This window comes from Cyprinodon tularosa, unplaced genomic scaffold (genome assembly GCF_016077235.1).
Source record: "Cyprinodon tularosa strain WSP-4 unplaced genomic scaffold, ASM1607723v1 ctg91, whole genome shotgun sequence".
NCBI lineage: Eukaryota > Metazoa > Chordata > Actinopteri > Cyprinodontiformes > Cyprinodontidae > Cyprinodon > Cyprinodon tularosa.
The window spans coordinates 571013-586490 of record NW_024039685.1 but is presented as its reverse complement, the minus strand read 5'-3'; the positions used below and the strand labels follow the sequence as shown (position 1 = coordinate 586490).

The 15478-nt window shown below is 38.8% G+C and overlaps 1 protein-coding gene across 7 annotated transcripts in view; it reads right to left on the bottom strand.

The window, feature by feature from the left end:
- The window catches only part of LOC119776117 (sodium/potassium/calcium exchanger 2-like), an 86363-nt gene that overhangs the window by 17786 nt on the left and 53099 nt on the right, over window positions 1–15478 (bottom strand). For 4 of the 7 annotated variants that reach the window (XM_038274380.1, XM_038274381.1, XM_038274378.1 and 1 more), the window contains 2 exons: window positions 9571–9621; window positions 4240–4338 (listed from right to left, as the gene is read on the bottom strand). In XM_038274380.1, the coding sequence (XP_038130308.1) occupies window positions 4240–4338; window positions 9571–9621 (150 nt within the window). The remainder of the gene's footprint in view (window positions 1–4239; window positions 4339–9570; window positions 9622–15478) is intronic. The other 3 variants (XM_038274383.1, XM_038274384.1, XM_038274382.1) reach the window with 1 other exon arrangement.

The window sequence follows — 15478 nt, the reverse complement described above, 5'->3', positions numbered from 1 at the left end:
TTTATGATATCCTGATAAATCAAAATCAGATCCAAATGAAATGCTTTGCATCATGAACACTACACTGACTAGATATACATTTTAGAAAGAAAAAGAAACTTAACAAATGAAAGAACTGCGACCTCTCTGATGACCACCAGTGATGCATGTTGATTAAGAGGGTAATATGTTAATGTAGCACTGTTTGCATAATCTAATGTTTTTGATCTTTCTGCTGCTCTGTCAACACTGAAGCCATGAAAGTGTTCCTTTCGGCATGCGATTATTCTTTATTGTTTGGTCCAGTGCATTTTCTGGGGAGGGAGCAGCCGAATTACTCTTGGCAGTGAGTGTGATTGATTCAAACGCTGCTTGAAGACAACACTTGCGATCAATTTGGCTGTCCTTGGTAATGTCATGGTTGTTTAGAGTCGGCTGTGATCTCATTAATCATTTCAGTGGGGAAATCTTGGCAAGTTTTTATAGAGTTAGTGAAAGTTTCAGCGAGATCATACATGTACTTGGAAACTTTTTAAATCAACTGATAAAATAGTTTTGTTTTTTTCATTTACTTATAATGTATCACAATGACAGATTACGATGTGTATTTCTAAGACCAATGCTGAAAGTTTTCTCTTTAAATAAAGATCAAGGTTGAGTGAGTTTCAAAGAACTGAGGTTTGCAAGCAGTTTGGAGAATGCTATCTAGGGTGTCTTACCGGTGAGATTTGTGAGATAAAAAAAAATGCTAAATGTTCTGAAACATTTGGCAGGGCTTCCTTTTCGTTCTAAAGTCAAAATCTTTAGCAACGGAAAACTCCCAACTCCTAACAAACCCTACCCACAATTTGGAGCTATGTTTTATATAACCACACTTGCAGGAGTTGTGCTGGTCTTCGCCCCCCGCAGCTTGGAGCCCTATATTGTAATGGGAGCCTACATATAGGATTCTCCATTTAAAGTGGCTTTATTGTGGTACTGTACCATTAAGATTGTGGATAGGCTGTTGCAGCCACTTAGTGAGGCCCTATAGCTTGGAGCCAGGGTAGAGACTAACTGGGATGAGCATACATGCAGCGCGAAGTGCATTCACAATACAACCAAAAACATATCTTTGAGATTCTGAGAGGATTATTCGTGTTGTTTTTTTTAATGCTAGTGAAGTCTTATTATAGTTTACTTTAAAGGGGGCTAGGGGAAACCAAGAATTTAAGGCTTAAACAGGAGAAAGATGTGAAAACAGTTTAGACCATGCAGTCTAGACCATTAGACCCAAACCTTTTCCCATTCCTTCTCTTAAGGCAACAGTTAAGAGACTTCTGACGCCCAACAGTTCATCTAATATAATATTAAGTAGGAGCGATAAAGTATGTAATTGTGACGATCTCAGCACTGGTGCTGGCTTAATCTCCAACTCTACACACCTGCTCACTCCACCCTGCCTGCGATTATCACTAATTGGTCCCACCTCTATATATAGCTCATTTGGATCTGTTCCCAGTGCCAGATAGTCTCAAACCAACCATTGAGTACCTTCCAGCATTTCTATATTTTGCCTGCCTACCTGTTACCTGACCTGTTTTTGCCTTTTTTCACCGAGCCTGCCTGATCCCTTATCTGATCCTGTCTGCCTGCCCTGAATCCAAACCAGATCTGACTCTGAACCCTTGCATCAGTTCTGCCTTGGATTGCCTGCCTCTGAGCCTGAACCCCACTCAGTCAGTGAGTAACCGAGTCTGCCTAACTCCTCTGCTTCTCTCAACCTGCCAGTAAACGGACCCTCGATCGGACCTGGACCTCTCTTCTGGATTGCCCCTCTGTACCTTTGCTGGACCCCTTCTCTGGAATCTATAAACAAACCGTGTCTGGAACTCATCAGCCTCAGTCCTCAGCTAACCATCCGCTGCTCAACGGCCAACGCTTCCACAAGCCCCTTCATCGTACGGACTCCTGCCCCGGACCCAAAACGGTGCCAGTCGCCCACTCTGAGACCCAGTAACAGGTTAGTGATCCAGCCTCACTCCCTCTCTAGTTCCCCTATTGCTGATCACTAACCTGTTGTCTCCGCCACAGGGTATTTCCTGACTGAGAGCCACCTGCACGCTCCCTGTGCCACTCATTATTAATAAAATCTGTTGCATTCCACTGACCTGTCTGAGCTGTTTCCTGGGTCCAATATCCTGTACGTTACAGTAATGGGGATAATTTGTTTAAAATTGTAATCACTATTTCAACAGTGGTGGGCGGTCATGGCCTTCAAAGCCTTCTTTATTGGCCTAAAATCAACTAGAACCACTAACTGACATTCATAACCTAAACTTAAATTTTCTTCTATCAAACTGTATTAATTTCCATCCATCCATTACCTGACACGATTTACCCCGAGTGAGGTCGTGTGAGAGGAAGCCGGAGTACCCGTAGAGAACCCGCACATGCACAGGGAGAACATGCAAACTCCATGCAGAAAGCATGGAAATAAACGCAGAAAGTGAAACTGAACCCGCAACCTTCTTGCTGCAAGGCAGCATTGATACCCACTGTGACACTGAGCAGCCGACTGTATAAATTCATTCCAAACAATTCATTCTCTTAATTTTGTAGCGTTTCTCTTGACTGTGCTGCTTCCATTACATTTATGTGGTTGTTATATATATTTTTTTAGTTCATTGCTATGTCAATCGAATCTGCCCAGGGCTTTCATAATCAGCAGTAATGGCTGATGTCACCTCCAAAATTAGTGAGGAATGTTTTCTTCATCCAATCAGATTTCAGATTTGCCCCACAGGGCGAACTAGCAGGCTACTCGAACTTCCTCCGATTGGTCAATTAGAACAAAATGTTTACAGCCAAGTTAAGCTAGCGACAATCTGAATTTTAGATTCGCTTTTATAAGAAGTTTTTCTGGTCTCATTGGCTGATACTAAATGGCATACTAAGACTTCCTGCCCAAAGACAGAAGAGTCGATTTTGTCTCTATTTTATAATTTTATTGTATTTTATGATTGTGTACAGCACTTTGGTCCTGTCCGGTGCATAAAGTGCTTCATAAATAAAGTTGGTATGGTATGGTATGAATAATCAGCATCTCTGGGGAGTGTGATATATTTCATTTGCATGCTTAATGTGCTATTCTATCTGGTTATTAGATGCACATTGAATCTGAACGGCTACTGATGATGTTAATGTGGTGGAGCTGTGGTTGTATAGTAGAGGATTGAGGTCGTCTTAGCTGGGCTTCTTGCTTAATTGACTTCTGTATTCACCATCACACTAATCTTCCCTGCTCTTGTTTTTTTTTTTTCTATTTAAATACTATTGATAGTTTATTTCAATAACATGTGAAAATTGTGATAATTGCCAGTTGTAATTTGATTTATTGTGTATATATAGTTTTTCTGTATGTATAGCATGTAAGAGAATGTGAATTAAGCATAGATGCATTTGCACAAAAATGAAAGCAGAAATTTAAAAAAGGCAGTGAAGCTGGAAAAGAGAATGATGCAATCTTTAAGTATTGCTTAGTTTAGTCATAGTTCATCATAGTTAATAGCTCATCATTTGACAAACGTTTTCCATATTAGGTTACCCCTGCTAGGTCTCTGCTTGTGTTTTCCTCATGTTTTGTAGTTTTCCCTGTTATCAGCTCCACCTCCAGCTATAGTCACCTAGCAATCAAGCTAATTCAGTCCATTCAGACCTTTGCCTCATCATTACTCCCATGCCAGCCACCTGTTCCCCCAGCTATAAATGCTTCCCATTTCTCAGGGTTACTTGCTAGATTATTATCTAATCCTGTTTATGACAAGCCTGCCTATGTCTATGCTCCAGGCCTCGTTCATGTCAAGCCTGCATGTAGTTTTTTTTTGTTTTGTTTTTTTCATTAAACATTTTCTACTCAAAATACAGCTCTTGCCTATGACTTTTAGGCCCATATTAAAAGATTCCCCTTTTTATTACAAAACCCCCCCACAAATTTAAGATATTAAGAGAAAAAAAACCCATAATACTAAGTCCAAGAGAACATTACTGTAGTCCTTCAATAAAGTAACCTTTCAAAAAAGAGAATACTTCCAGAGATCCTAGAACCTCACCTGGACAGTACATGGATTCTATTCTATTTCAGATATACTTCAGCAGATCTGGCTGAGCTAGCTCTATCTTTATTTTCCCTCAGTATCCTCTTAGGGGATCGACATCACATAGTGACATTGTCAAAAGGATAGAGGTAATGTGTGTTCTTGTAAAAACTGAGGTTTTTACCTGCACGGCTTGCCACACCATTGGCCTTCTCGCTGTCCTCCACTTGGCATTTCTTTTTAGCGATCTTGTGAAGGATAGATGCCTTTTCACGAAATTTACCTGCATGCACAGAAAAGAAATGGAGAATCCACAGAGGTTACTTTTTAAGCATGTTAGAAGCTGCTAAGCCTCACCTCTTCACTTTCACCATGGAACTATTGTGGATCTCAGAAGCACAGGACAAAGGTAACCAGTTACTGTATACACTAGCGTGTTTTCAAACAACAAAGCATCAAAATAAAATGATATATCTTATGATTGCAATGCCCTTAGATGGAGGTCATAAAGAAATCCTTTGTGATTAAATTGTGTCTTCTGGAGTCCATATGCAGTCCTGGAATCATTAAGGCTTTATTTTACCCCATCTGCTCACAAGAGGAAACAAAACTGGCCCCCTTCAAAATAAAATAATAACATGTTGACAGTGAGATTCTGTATCATTCACATACAACAAACAACAGAAATGAGAAGACTGTGCAAACATCCCAAAAAAAATAATCTGAGTTAAAGAAAACCTGTGTCAAAAATATTTCCAACAACTTTAAAACATGCTCCGCTCAGACAATAATTTGGGTTTTAATAGTTGCGTGCTGCTGACTATATGTACTTAGCAAAACAAGTTCTTTTAGGTAAGAAGAAATCATGTGCTTCCACGCAGGATCCAGAATATCTGCATAGTTTACCCTGCATGTCTGTTTTCTCTGTTACTGATTTCCCCACTGAAATCAATGCAAAAGATTTTTTTTTCATTTCATTTTAGTCGGGGCGGCTGATTTGTCAGTGCTTGACACAGTAAGGTGTCAATATGTATTCCACCCAGCCATGTCGACACTGTCTGTGACCTTCAGGAGAAATCATTAATAACCCCAAGTTACTGGCTGCCTCGCTGCTCCCATTTCCTCTGTCTGGCTCCACATCTCTGCATCACTTCATCTCCTCCTCACTCATCCATCTTTCTCTCACCTTGTATTTTTTTTAGCAACCACCCCTTCGTCACACAAAACATCAAAAACAATGTGCACACACTGCATGAGCCACATTTTCACAACACAGCATCACATGTTGAAAAGCCCAGAATTCACTCACCTTGGTGAATCATAATCAGTCGTCTTTTGGTTGAAGGCAGGTTTATATTTGTATAAAAATTGGAAGCTAAACAGCCACAATGTTCTGCTTTTTGTTTGACCAATTATAATATTTACTTGAACAATACTAAATTCAGTTTTCAAGTCAAGTAAACAACCTGACCATTTGTGAGAAAGAAATTGCCCCCAAAACCCTAAAACCAGTTCCATTGTAGAAGCTAATGCCATCAGGTATTTCATAGGAATTTAGCTAACTGCCATTTTAGAAATGTTTTTATTTTTTTATTGAATTAGATGGTTTTGGTCCAGTCTAGATTTTCAAAAAGCTGCTTCAAAGCCTTTAATTTTATTTTTTTTTTTTTTCACATTTTAAGCCATTTTCAGGAAAGTTTGACATTCTACTTCAGGAAATTATGCTGTCAAAACAGAATTGCTTGTTCCGTCAGATATAGAAAAATGTCTAAAACAGCAGAGCAGCCATGGAACATCATACTATCCAGTCTGACTCATGGTATGATGTTGTTTTTCCAGATTGTTGTGGATATCCAAGGATTTTCATGAATTTTTTAAAAGACCCGCCCTCTCCACTTTTAAAATAAATGCACATGCAGAATCCTTTACACACTCCCTAGAGGGAACGCCTATTAAATGCATGCGAGAGCATGCATGAGCCCATTTGAAATGGATATCTCCAAATAGCATACCAAACTTTGCCTGTCGAGTAGAAACTTTGGCATCAGTGGGAAGCCCCACCTGTGCATCAGTGTAAGCTATCGCATGAAAGAATCTCCAAAAAATACACTGGTCTTGTTTCTCTTTTCTGAGACCTTTCTCTTCTTCTCATACACTTCGTAGGCACCTTTTCTCTTACGACCCTCCGCCATTTTTAAAGAACCATGGTGAGAAAGGTGAGCTTTAATGACACCAAACATATAAACCTGAAAGCGCCCATGCGCAGAAACCTATCACCAGCATGATTGTCAATGAGGAGGACCACTTATTTTGATGATCCACCCACAAGAAGAAAACATCCTCCACTAAACCTTTAATAAGACCCAAAGGTTCCAAGAAATTATCAGTATCACAGCTGATAAATGAGTTGGAAAATATGTGTTCTTGATTCTTCTCTCCCATGGAAGCCATTTTGTGTTTTATTCTCTTTTTTTTTTTTTTTATGTTTAGTCATCGACACTAAGTTTAACGGAAGCAAGTCGGCCTGCAGTATTTAAGAGGCAGGGAAGGAGGGGGGACTCCCTCTTTTTTTTCTTTTTAAACAGCTTTACACTGGTCCATACTTATTAATCATAATAAGTTTATTTTTTATTTCCTGTAAAAAATAATATATCCTGTTTGGCTGTGACGTCATCCAGGAAAGAAACATCAGCTGTGCTGCTTCCATCAACACATTGTAGATGTTGGAGATCGGCCTGTCTTCAGGTGTGGTCCTGTTTCTCTGGCCGTGGCTATGTGGATGTGCTCTCTTCATCCTCTGGCATGGGAGCTGCCTTGGAGCTCGTCTGCCTGGCTGTGTGTTTCCTGGACGGGGCCGCCTTTTACAGCTGCTTTTTGTATCTCTGCTTCTGTCTCCTTGAACCCCAGTCGGCCTTGGCAGATGGCCGCTCACACTGAGCCTGGTTCTGCTGGAGGTTTCTTCCTGTTAAAAGGGAGTTTTTCCTCTCCACTGTCGCTACAAGCATGCTTAGTGTGAGGGATTGTATTTGAGTCAATGAGTCAATGCAATCAACTGGTTTTCCTTAGATAGAAAACTTTGTATCAATTTGACTGTATGATCTGGTTGAACTGTAAAGTGCCTTGAGATGACATGTGTTGTGAATTTGGCGCTATATAAATAAACTGAATTGAATTGAATTGAATTGAATTTATTTTGCTCTTCCAAAACAATCCAATCCAACTTTATTTATATAACACTTTAAAAAACCAATAGGACCAAAGTGCTGCACACAAGCATAAATACAAAAACCATAAAATTCACTAATTAAAAACAATATATGCTATTGAGATTGATTAGGTCAGGTCATACTGTGTTTAGTTTTAAAATACAGCAGTTTTGCCGATTTCATTTAGCTACACAAATTCTGTTTAAGTTTGCTAGTACCGGTAATTAAATCTGCAAGGCAAGTGACAGCTTTCCAGAAAATGCAGTTTTTCTCAGCTAACAAGGAGGTATTTACTTTTTCACAAAGGACTGGTTTGGATAGATTTAATTCCCCTGAAGAAAATAAATATAAACTATTTGCATTTATTGCTGTCTCTCTCTCTCTCTGATTAAATGTGTTTGAAGATCTGAGGTATTTATATGTGAAATAATACTTTTGCACTGCATTAAATCTAGCATTCAGAGGGATTTGCAGTAGACAATAGTTTTGCAGGTCTCTATTCATGATACTCTGCAGTCATTTAGTCACATTTTACTGTCATTTTGGAATCATTTATCTTTTTTGTTTACGGCTTTTTACAGCTGTATCACATTTTTAGTACCTCCATTCAGTTTTTTTTTGGTTGATAAGAGAAAGAGTCAGGTTCTGCTCAGTAATGTTTAGAAATCTACAAAAGCATGAAGCAATTCATAGAGACAAGTTTAGAGGGAAATATTTTTAAGGGTTACAAAGACTTTTTTTTTTTTTAAGAGATGCCATCTGAATTAAAACGTAGCTTCCTAAACTCATCAATTTACACTTTCCCCAAACTGCATATCATTTGTGAAACAAAGACTCTTGGAGAATAACCAAGCCTCTTCTTCCCTGCATGCCTGCCACTGACACAGCTGCTCTGTTTCCCTGTCAGCTCTGCTCGTTACGTAAGCACCGGGTGGATGAGTCATTCCGGTTTGCCAAATTCAGCAACGTACGTCTCAGGTGTGCACACCCGCTGCTGGTGTAAGTGAAACCTCCAAGCAAGCACTGAGGCGTGGATGATGTATTTCTCAGCAACGCAGATGGCTTACAGGAACAAAGAAATAGAGCAATGAAGGAAAAAAAAAAGATCTTGTTGTTTTTGTCTCTTGAATTCTTAACAAGACTTTACATGTGAATATTTGATGTTTTAGCTGCCTGTGAAATAGATATTTTAGAATGTTAACAGAACAATATATAATATTTCTTGCAAGTACTCATAACCTCTGACAGTTTCTGCATTTTCACAGTTACAACCACAAACTGCAATTATTATCGTATTCTTGTCGTGCATTGCATTATTTGGAAAGAAAGTGATATGTAGTTTTATATTTTTTCAAAGTTTTTTTTTACTAATAAATTGGCAAATTTGTGTCGTGACATTTTTCAGCCCTTTTACTTTGATGCTTCTGCATAAAATCAAGAAAAAACAGATATATAGATATATATTATATATATATTGGATAACAGCTCCAACCGTTCTGTAAAATGTTGAGAATGTTAGAAAATACAGCTTCATGAAAACCAAGTAAGACAACAGAGAGGTCTGAGAGAACATTGTAGGGAGTTTTAAGTGGAGTTATCAAACTAATTTAATGCCAACATCCAAATATAAGAAGAGTATGGCCATGCTTTAAACCTCCTAAAATAAGGTTGTCATTCTAAACTGAAGACTAATTTAGTGATACAGCCATAACAACTCCAAGAGTTTGCAACAAATTGTACAATAGGCATTACAAACCTGTAGAATAAGGTTTATGGTCTGTGGAATATAAAATGCAACCTTTCAGCCCATATAATGCTATTATTATTACATATTTTGCAATATTCTGTCAAATAAAATCCTAATGAAATACATCAAAACTTGTGGTTGTAACATGGTAAAATGTCAATGAATGATTTTGCAAGACACTTTGAGATTTACTTTTTGGTCTTACATGACAAATACAAAAATGGCAACCCCTCTCACAGGAAAAAAACCCCACAAAAAATATTCTGAGGGCATAAACATAAACAGAACTTTAAAGTAAAAAGAATGCAAACTTAAAATAAAAAGTTTCAAAAAATGGCATGAACACCATGATTTGCACTTATGTCAGTGAAATCTCAGAGAGAGTTGTCAAACTGAAAATCGAAACTGTGCAAAATGTCTTTCACAAGCAAGAACACACACAAAAAAACAGAAGCAAAGTGCTGATTCAGCATGAGAAGGTGAATGAAAAATAAAAATAAAAACAAGAGGAGATGACCACGGCTGAATTACACAAGGAAATAGTGAAAAGTTTGGGGCTTACCTTCCTCAGTCATTGAGTGATAATATTTTAGTTTCCCATAAGTCCCAAGCTCTACAACATCACAGCAAAAGACACAGGGTAAGGCAACAAACACACAAAGAAAAGGGAAATAGTGAACAGAGCAGCACAGGTTCGTTCGGCTGTATGTACGTCACCTACTGTGCAAAACACTGAAACAGTCACAAGAAATGACAAATAGAAAGACAGAAATCTCTCCGAGTCATCGCTGCATAAGTGCAAAACAAAGATTTGATTGCATGTCATATATTCGTGAATTGGACTGAAAAATAGCCTCCTGGTGGAAGTTTATTTGGATAGAAGATGTATGAATAACAAAAAAGAAAAGGGGATGAAATTATAACATAAGGATAAAATAACATCAAACAGTCTAAACAGCGATGTAAAATAGAATATACTGGGTCAACGTGCAACAAAAAAGATGGGTCCTCCTCTCCTCTGTATGCAACCTTTTTCAAATAAAACCTCATGACTCAGCGTTTTATTTCAACAATGAAACCACCACGGCTAATTTGATTCCCTTACTGAAGCAGTTCTCTGTGCCACGGGGACCAGGACGGTCAGCACATCTGCATGATGAATTAGCCAGGAACACAAATCTGCAGCAACAGCTGAACGAGAAGCAGCAGATCACAGTTTTCTGCCTCCCACGTTGATCTTCGCCTCAGAAACAAAAAAAGCAGCTCCCAGTTTGGAGCTGTTCTCTTTCAACTATGAATATGTTTGCTTCTCTTCCAGCAGCAGGTTCTGGGTTGTCTGCTCATTTAGCCGAAACACATCAGATTAAACTGCAGCCTGAGTGCATTTGTTAGGACAGAAAATCATTTAATAGACAGCAAACCAATGGTTTCTTGCCACCAGGTGGTGATAAGAGGAAAAAAAAGAAAAGCAATAGACCCTATTAAATCAAACTCTGATAAATGCCGTTAAGATTTCTTTTTTAATCTCTCTGCTTTTGTAGAACGATTAAAAAGAACAAAACTGCAAAAAAAAAAGAATAAAAAAATTGGGGGCAATTTTGGATTGCACAGCAGATGTCCTGTTATCCCAACATGGTCAAAAATGATGCCTAAAAACATATTTACAGAATTGCAATGAAAATGCAGAGTTCTAATATCTCTGCATAACGTTCCAACTAAAGGGGGTGAAGCAACTTTAGTGATTCATCCAGGAGAACACATAAGAACTCAGAACAACCTTTTACACACTGCAGGTCTCACTTGCCCCAGTGAAGGTCAGTGTTCAACATTCTTTAGGAACAAACTGGACAAAAATGGCAACCCATGAGAACTCAAAGGCCAAAACCAGTGTTGACCTAAAAAAAGGCCCAAAGGGTAGTGTCACATTTACAAAATAACATCTTGATGTTTCTAAACTTTGGGAAAAGCATTCTGCAAATGAATAAGCAAAAAGAAGAATATTACGGAAGGCCTTTGGAAGGCATCGGTTGGGAAGCCAGACCTTTGGTTTAGTGTGCCATTGCATAAAAGAATCTCCCAAAAACACTCTGAGCTTGTTTCTCTCTTCTGAGGACTTTCTCTTCTTCTCGTACAATTTGTAAGCACTTTTTCTCTTACGACCCTCTGCTATTTTCAAAGAACCGCGGTGAGAAAAGTGAGCTTCAATGACTGGCACCACAGATATATACTTGACAGGGAGCATGCTCAGAAAAAGATAGCTAACTGGAGATGAGCACTTAGGACAGCCCTACTACAGTAGATATATCAGCAGAATGATTGACAATTAGGAAGACCACTTATTTTTTAAGATCCACCCGGAAAAAGGCCATCCTCCACTACACCTTTAAAAGCTAGAATGTACTTTATGATACTGTGTGTTCAGGAAATCTGGGTAAGATTATTGTGAAAATCTCATGCTGAATATAGGACTTGGCAGCGCAAAAAAATCTGTCTTACGAGTTGAAAATGTGTCTTATCACAAAATATCACTCTACTTGCTCTCTTCAAGACAAGTGTTAAATCACATTAAATTAGACGGCTTTTATTTAAGTGCACAGCGTGGCAAGTCTGTACCTGAGTACAGTTATTCCAAAGCAAAATTACTGCTTTCACACAGCACTGTGTTCATTCTCTGCAAGTGAGGATAGACAGCCAGGTTTGTTGTTGTTTACAAATCAAACGCTTGTCCTTGTGACATGACCTCAAAACCATGGGTGAGCCAAGCGTGAGAGTGAATGTGTGTACGGGTCCAGTTTGTCTGCTGGAGGCTGGAGCGTCAGGAGAATTCACAGCCTGTGCAAAGGCAAAAAGGCTTTTAACATTGATTATATCACCCTAGTGGTGTGGGGTGGCTCAGAGGTCTGGCATGTGTGCGTGTGTGGTTTGATAGGAGAAATGATGGCTTGACAGATGATGCGATGGCTGACTGGGCTCTGTTACATAACGCACTAGAAATTTGAATTCTTATCAACTTAACATCAAGGGGACAAAAACTGATGTAACATTTAAGAAAGGAATTGTACTGCAGTTTTGATAAGAGAAAGTAGGAGTGAGTATAAAGGATGGAAGAATGGCTTGAAGCTGAAATCTAAACTGGCTGTTTCTTAACTAAATGAATATGTAAACAAAAACAAAAGTAAGTAAAGCTCTCAATTTTATCTACGTTCCCACCCTCACCTACAGTCATAAAATCTGGGTAATGACCGAAATGACAAGATAGTGAATACAAGCAAGCGAAATGAGCCACAAGGTGGTTGTGTGCACCCTTTGAGATCAAGTGAGGAGCTCAGTTACCCGGGAGGAGCTTGGAGTAGAATAGTTTTTCCTCAATGTTGAAAGGAGCCAGCTGAGATGGCTCGTGCATCTATTCTGGATGCCTCCTGGTCACCTCCTTTGGGAGGTGTTCTAGGCATGTCCTATTGGGAGGGGACCTTGTGGAAGGCCAAGGACATGCTGGAGGGAGTATGTCTCTGGGTTTGCCTTGTGTTGCCTTTGGATCCCCCCAGAACAGCTGGAGGAAGTATGTGTGGATCGGGAAGTCTGGGCATCTCTGTTTAGACTGCTGCCTCCACGATCCAGCCCCGGATAAAGCGGATGAAAATGGATGGATGGATGGATGGACAGACGGACGGACAGACGGATGGAGTCAAAGAGCTTGTTTTGTTGTGCGGTCTTTATTGATGTCTATGGGGCCCCCCAATTCTCCAGAAAAAGAATCTGTTTGTAGTGTACCACCACCAACCCCAAAAGCCACGTCTGGTTGAAGGTCAGATTCGGCAGTACTTCCTTGTATCTTGCCAGGCAGAGATCCACCAAGCTGGAGAAAAGGAGCAGGCATACATGGGCCTGTTCCCAACAACAATGATGAAGGATTCTACAGTCCCCTTGTGTGAGTGAGGGAGACGTGGCAGCGACTGGCCGGTGTCTGTGCTGGATGTACTGTAAAGAAGGATGACAAACAGTCCTTCTAGGGCTAAATTAAAATAGATTTTTTAAAAGCCAGCTACAAGATCATCCTTTATGAACATTAATTCCTCTACATTTGATTTTGACAAAAACAAAAAAATTTTCACTACTGCACTTCTCCAATCTAGATCAGAGCCAGTCCTTGATTGGTCTCTGCAACAAGATTTAACAGAGTTTATAATTCAACTTCACCCAGCGGTCACCTTGGTGCCACGTTGCACTGTGCGCTGAGAGAGTGGTGGTGACTGTCTCACTACATGGAATGTTCTGCTGGCCACTTCCCCCATCTCACCCACTCTTTGCATAGGGATACTCGTACACTGCATTCATTGTGAATGCAACATTTAGTGTTTTGATAAAACTATAAAAGAGCAGCTATGCTAATTAACACATGCCATCCTCTCATGGCTTAGATCAATGGATTTAGCATTCTATTTTTATAATCAATAAATGTATAAATATATGATAAATCTGATTTAAAGTCCAATATAAAATTTATTTCAATCTTAAGGTCATTTACATTACTGACTATCTCAGAGCTAGGCTAATTATCTTCTAGATTAGACTCTACATATACAACTTATCAGGTTTACAATGACTACATATCGTAGTCCTCTGGAGCTCAGCCACAGTCATCTTCAGGTTTTTCTTTACCTCTCTTAACAAGGCTCAGTTTAGCTGGAAAGCAAAGTCTAAGAAGAGCTCTGGTCACCCCAAACTTCTTCTATTTAAGAACTACGGAGGCCACTGTGATCTTAAGAACCTTAAGTGCTGCAGAAGGTCTTTTTTTTAACCTTGGCCAGATCTGTACTTTACAACAATTCTGTCTCTGAGCTCCTTGGGCCGTTCCTTTGACCTCATGATTCTCGTTTGCTCTGACACGCACTGTGAGGTCTATTATAGACAGGCGTTTGCTTTTTCTAATCAAGTCCAATGATTCCAGTGAGTAGGAAAACCATATCAAGGAGGATCAAAAGAAATAGACAGCATGTGAGTTAAATACGAGAGTCACAGCAAAGGGTTTCAATACTCATGACTATGTTATATTCTTTTCTTTTTTAAAGGTGATCAGAATTTTTCAAGAGTTCTGTTTTGTTTTTTTTCCATCAGGACGGGATTTTGAGTGTAGATTTATGAGAAATAAAATCAACTGTTGCAATGAAACGAGCAAAATTTAAAGGGATCTGAATACCAGGATGGGAAAGCTAATACTTATGGGAAAGCTAATTTTCAGACAGGCGGAACATGTTGGAAATGAAAGAACAGTAAGACAACATGGTGAAAAAGCTTGCTGTCTGAATGTCTTAAAAGTGCTTTCAGTCCAGTGGATCTTCATTAAGTGCTTGAGTAAATTTCTCCTCTGTGAGATCAATAAAGTCAATCAATCAATCAATATTTGTTTTTTAAGATGTCTAACTTATGAATCATTATCTCATTATTATCTCATCATGAGAGCTTCAAAAACTCAAATGAAATTATTTCTTGTGTCTGCAAATTGCAGACACACTGCATCATGTCCATCAGTTCTTTTTAATTTGTTTAAACCATATTTAAAAAATGCAGAATTATGTATTACAGCTTCATTGTCAATAATTTCATATGTTTTCACCCCTTTTCTTCAAGACATGAGTCAGATACTATTTATAAAAAAAATTATGGATCAGCTTAATATTCACAAACCGAAAAGTAGGCTGTCAATGTCAGGGACAAGGATTAAAAATGATATACATGAATTTAGCCAAACTCCACTCTCAATAAATGACATACCCTTAGCACACTTATGGATAAATTGAAATAAAAGGTTTTAAAAATGTCATGTAGCACAAATTTAACATGTAAAGGAACTGAGAGTAATTAGGAAATTTTACACTTTACAGAGTGCTGGGATATCAGAATACCCAAGTCCTATATCAGGTAATATCTGACACCAGTGTCAAATTATATCAGCTTTTTGACTGCTATATACCAATGAAGTCTAAAGTTGTGTTGATACAACATGCAAGTTAAAAAAAAAAGTCAATGTATTATATTTGTAGAAATGGAAAATGCATTTCCATTGCCCAGGGGGCCAGTGACAGTGAGTGCAATATTGAACTGTGTGATCAATGTGGCCCTGGGTCAGCTATCAGACAGGGCTACTGGTGTGAGAAGATTTACCCTTCCCTTTTTATGGTTGTTAAATTGAAGATAATAAACTCACAACTTTCAATATTTGTTTTTCTGTGTACGAACAAATAAAATCTAAATGGCTGTCCTTGGGTTAGCATTGAAAGTTTCCAAGGAAACTAACAGCTATGCCCTCTTTTCATGCCAATAGCTATGCCCTGTAAGCAGTTTGTCTGCAAATAAGTGTGCAGCATGCACACAGATCACCTTCTTTGGTCTCTACTTAGACCACTAAGGATGTTGTTGTGCCCTTCGCTCTAAAAAAAAAAAAAATGACCTGACATCAACAAAGATGCACA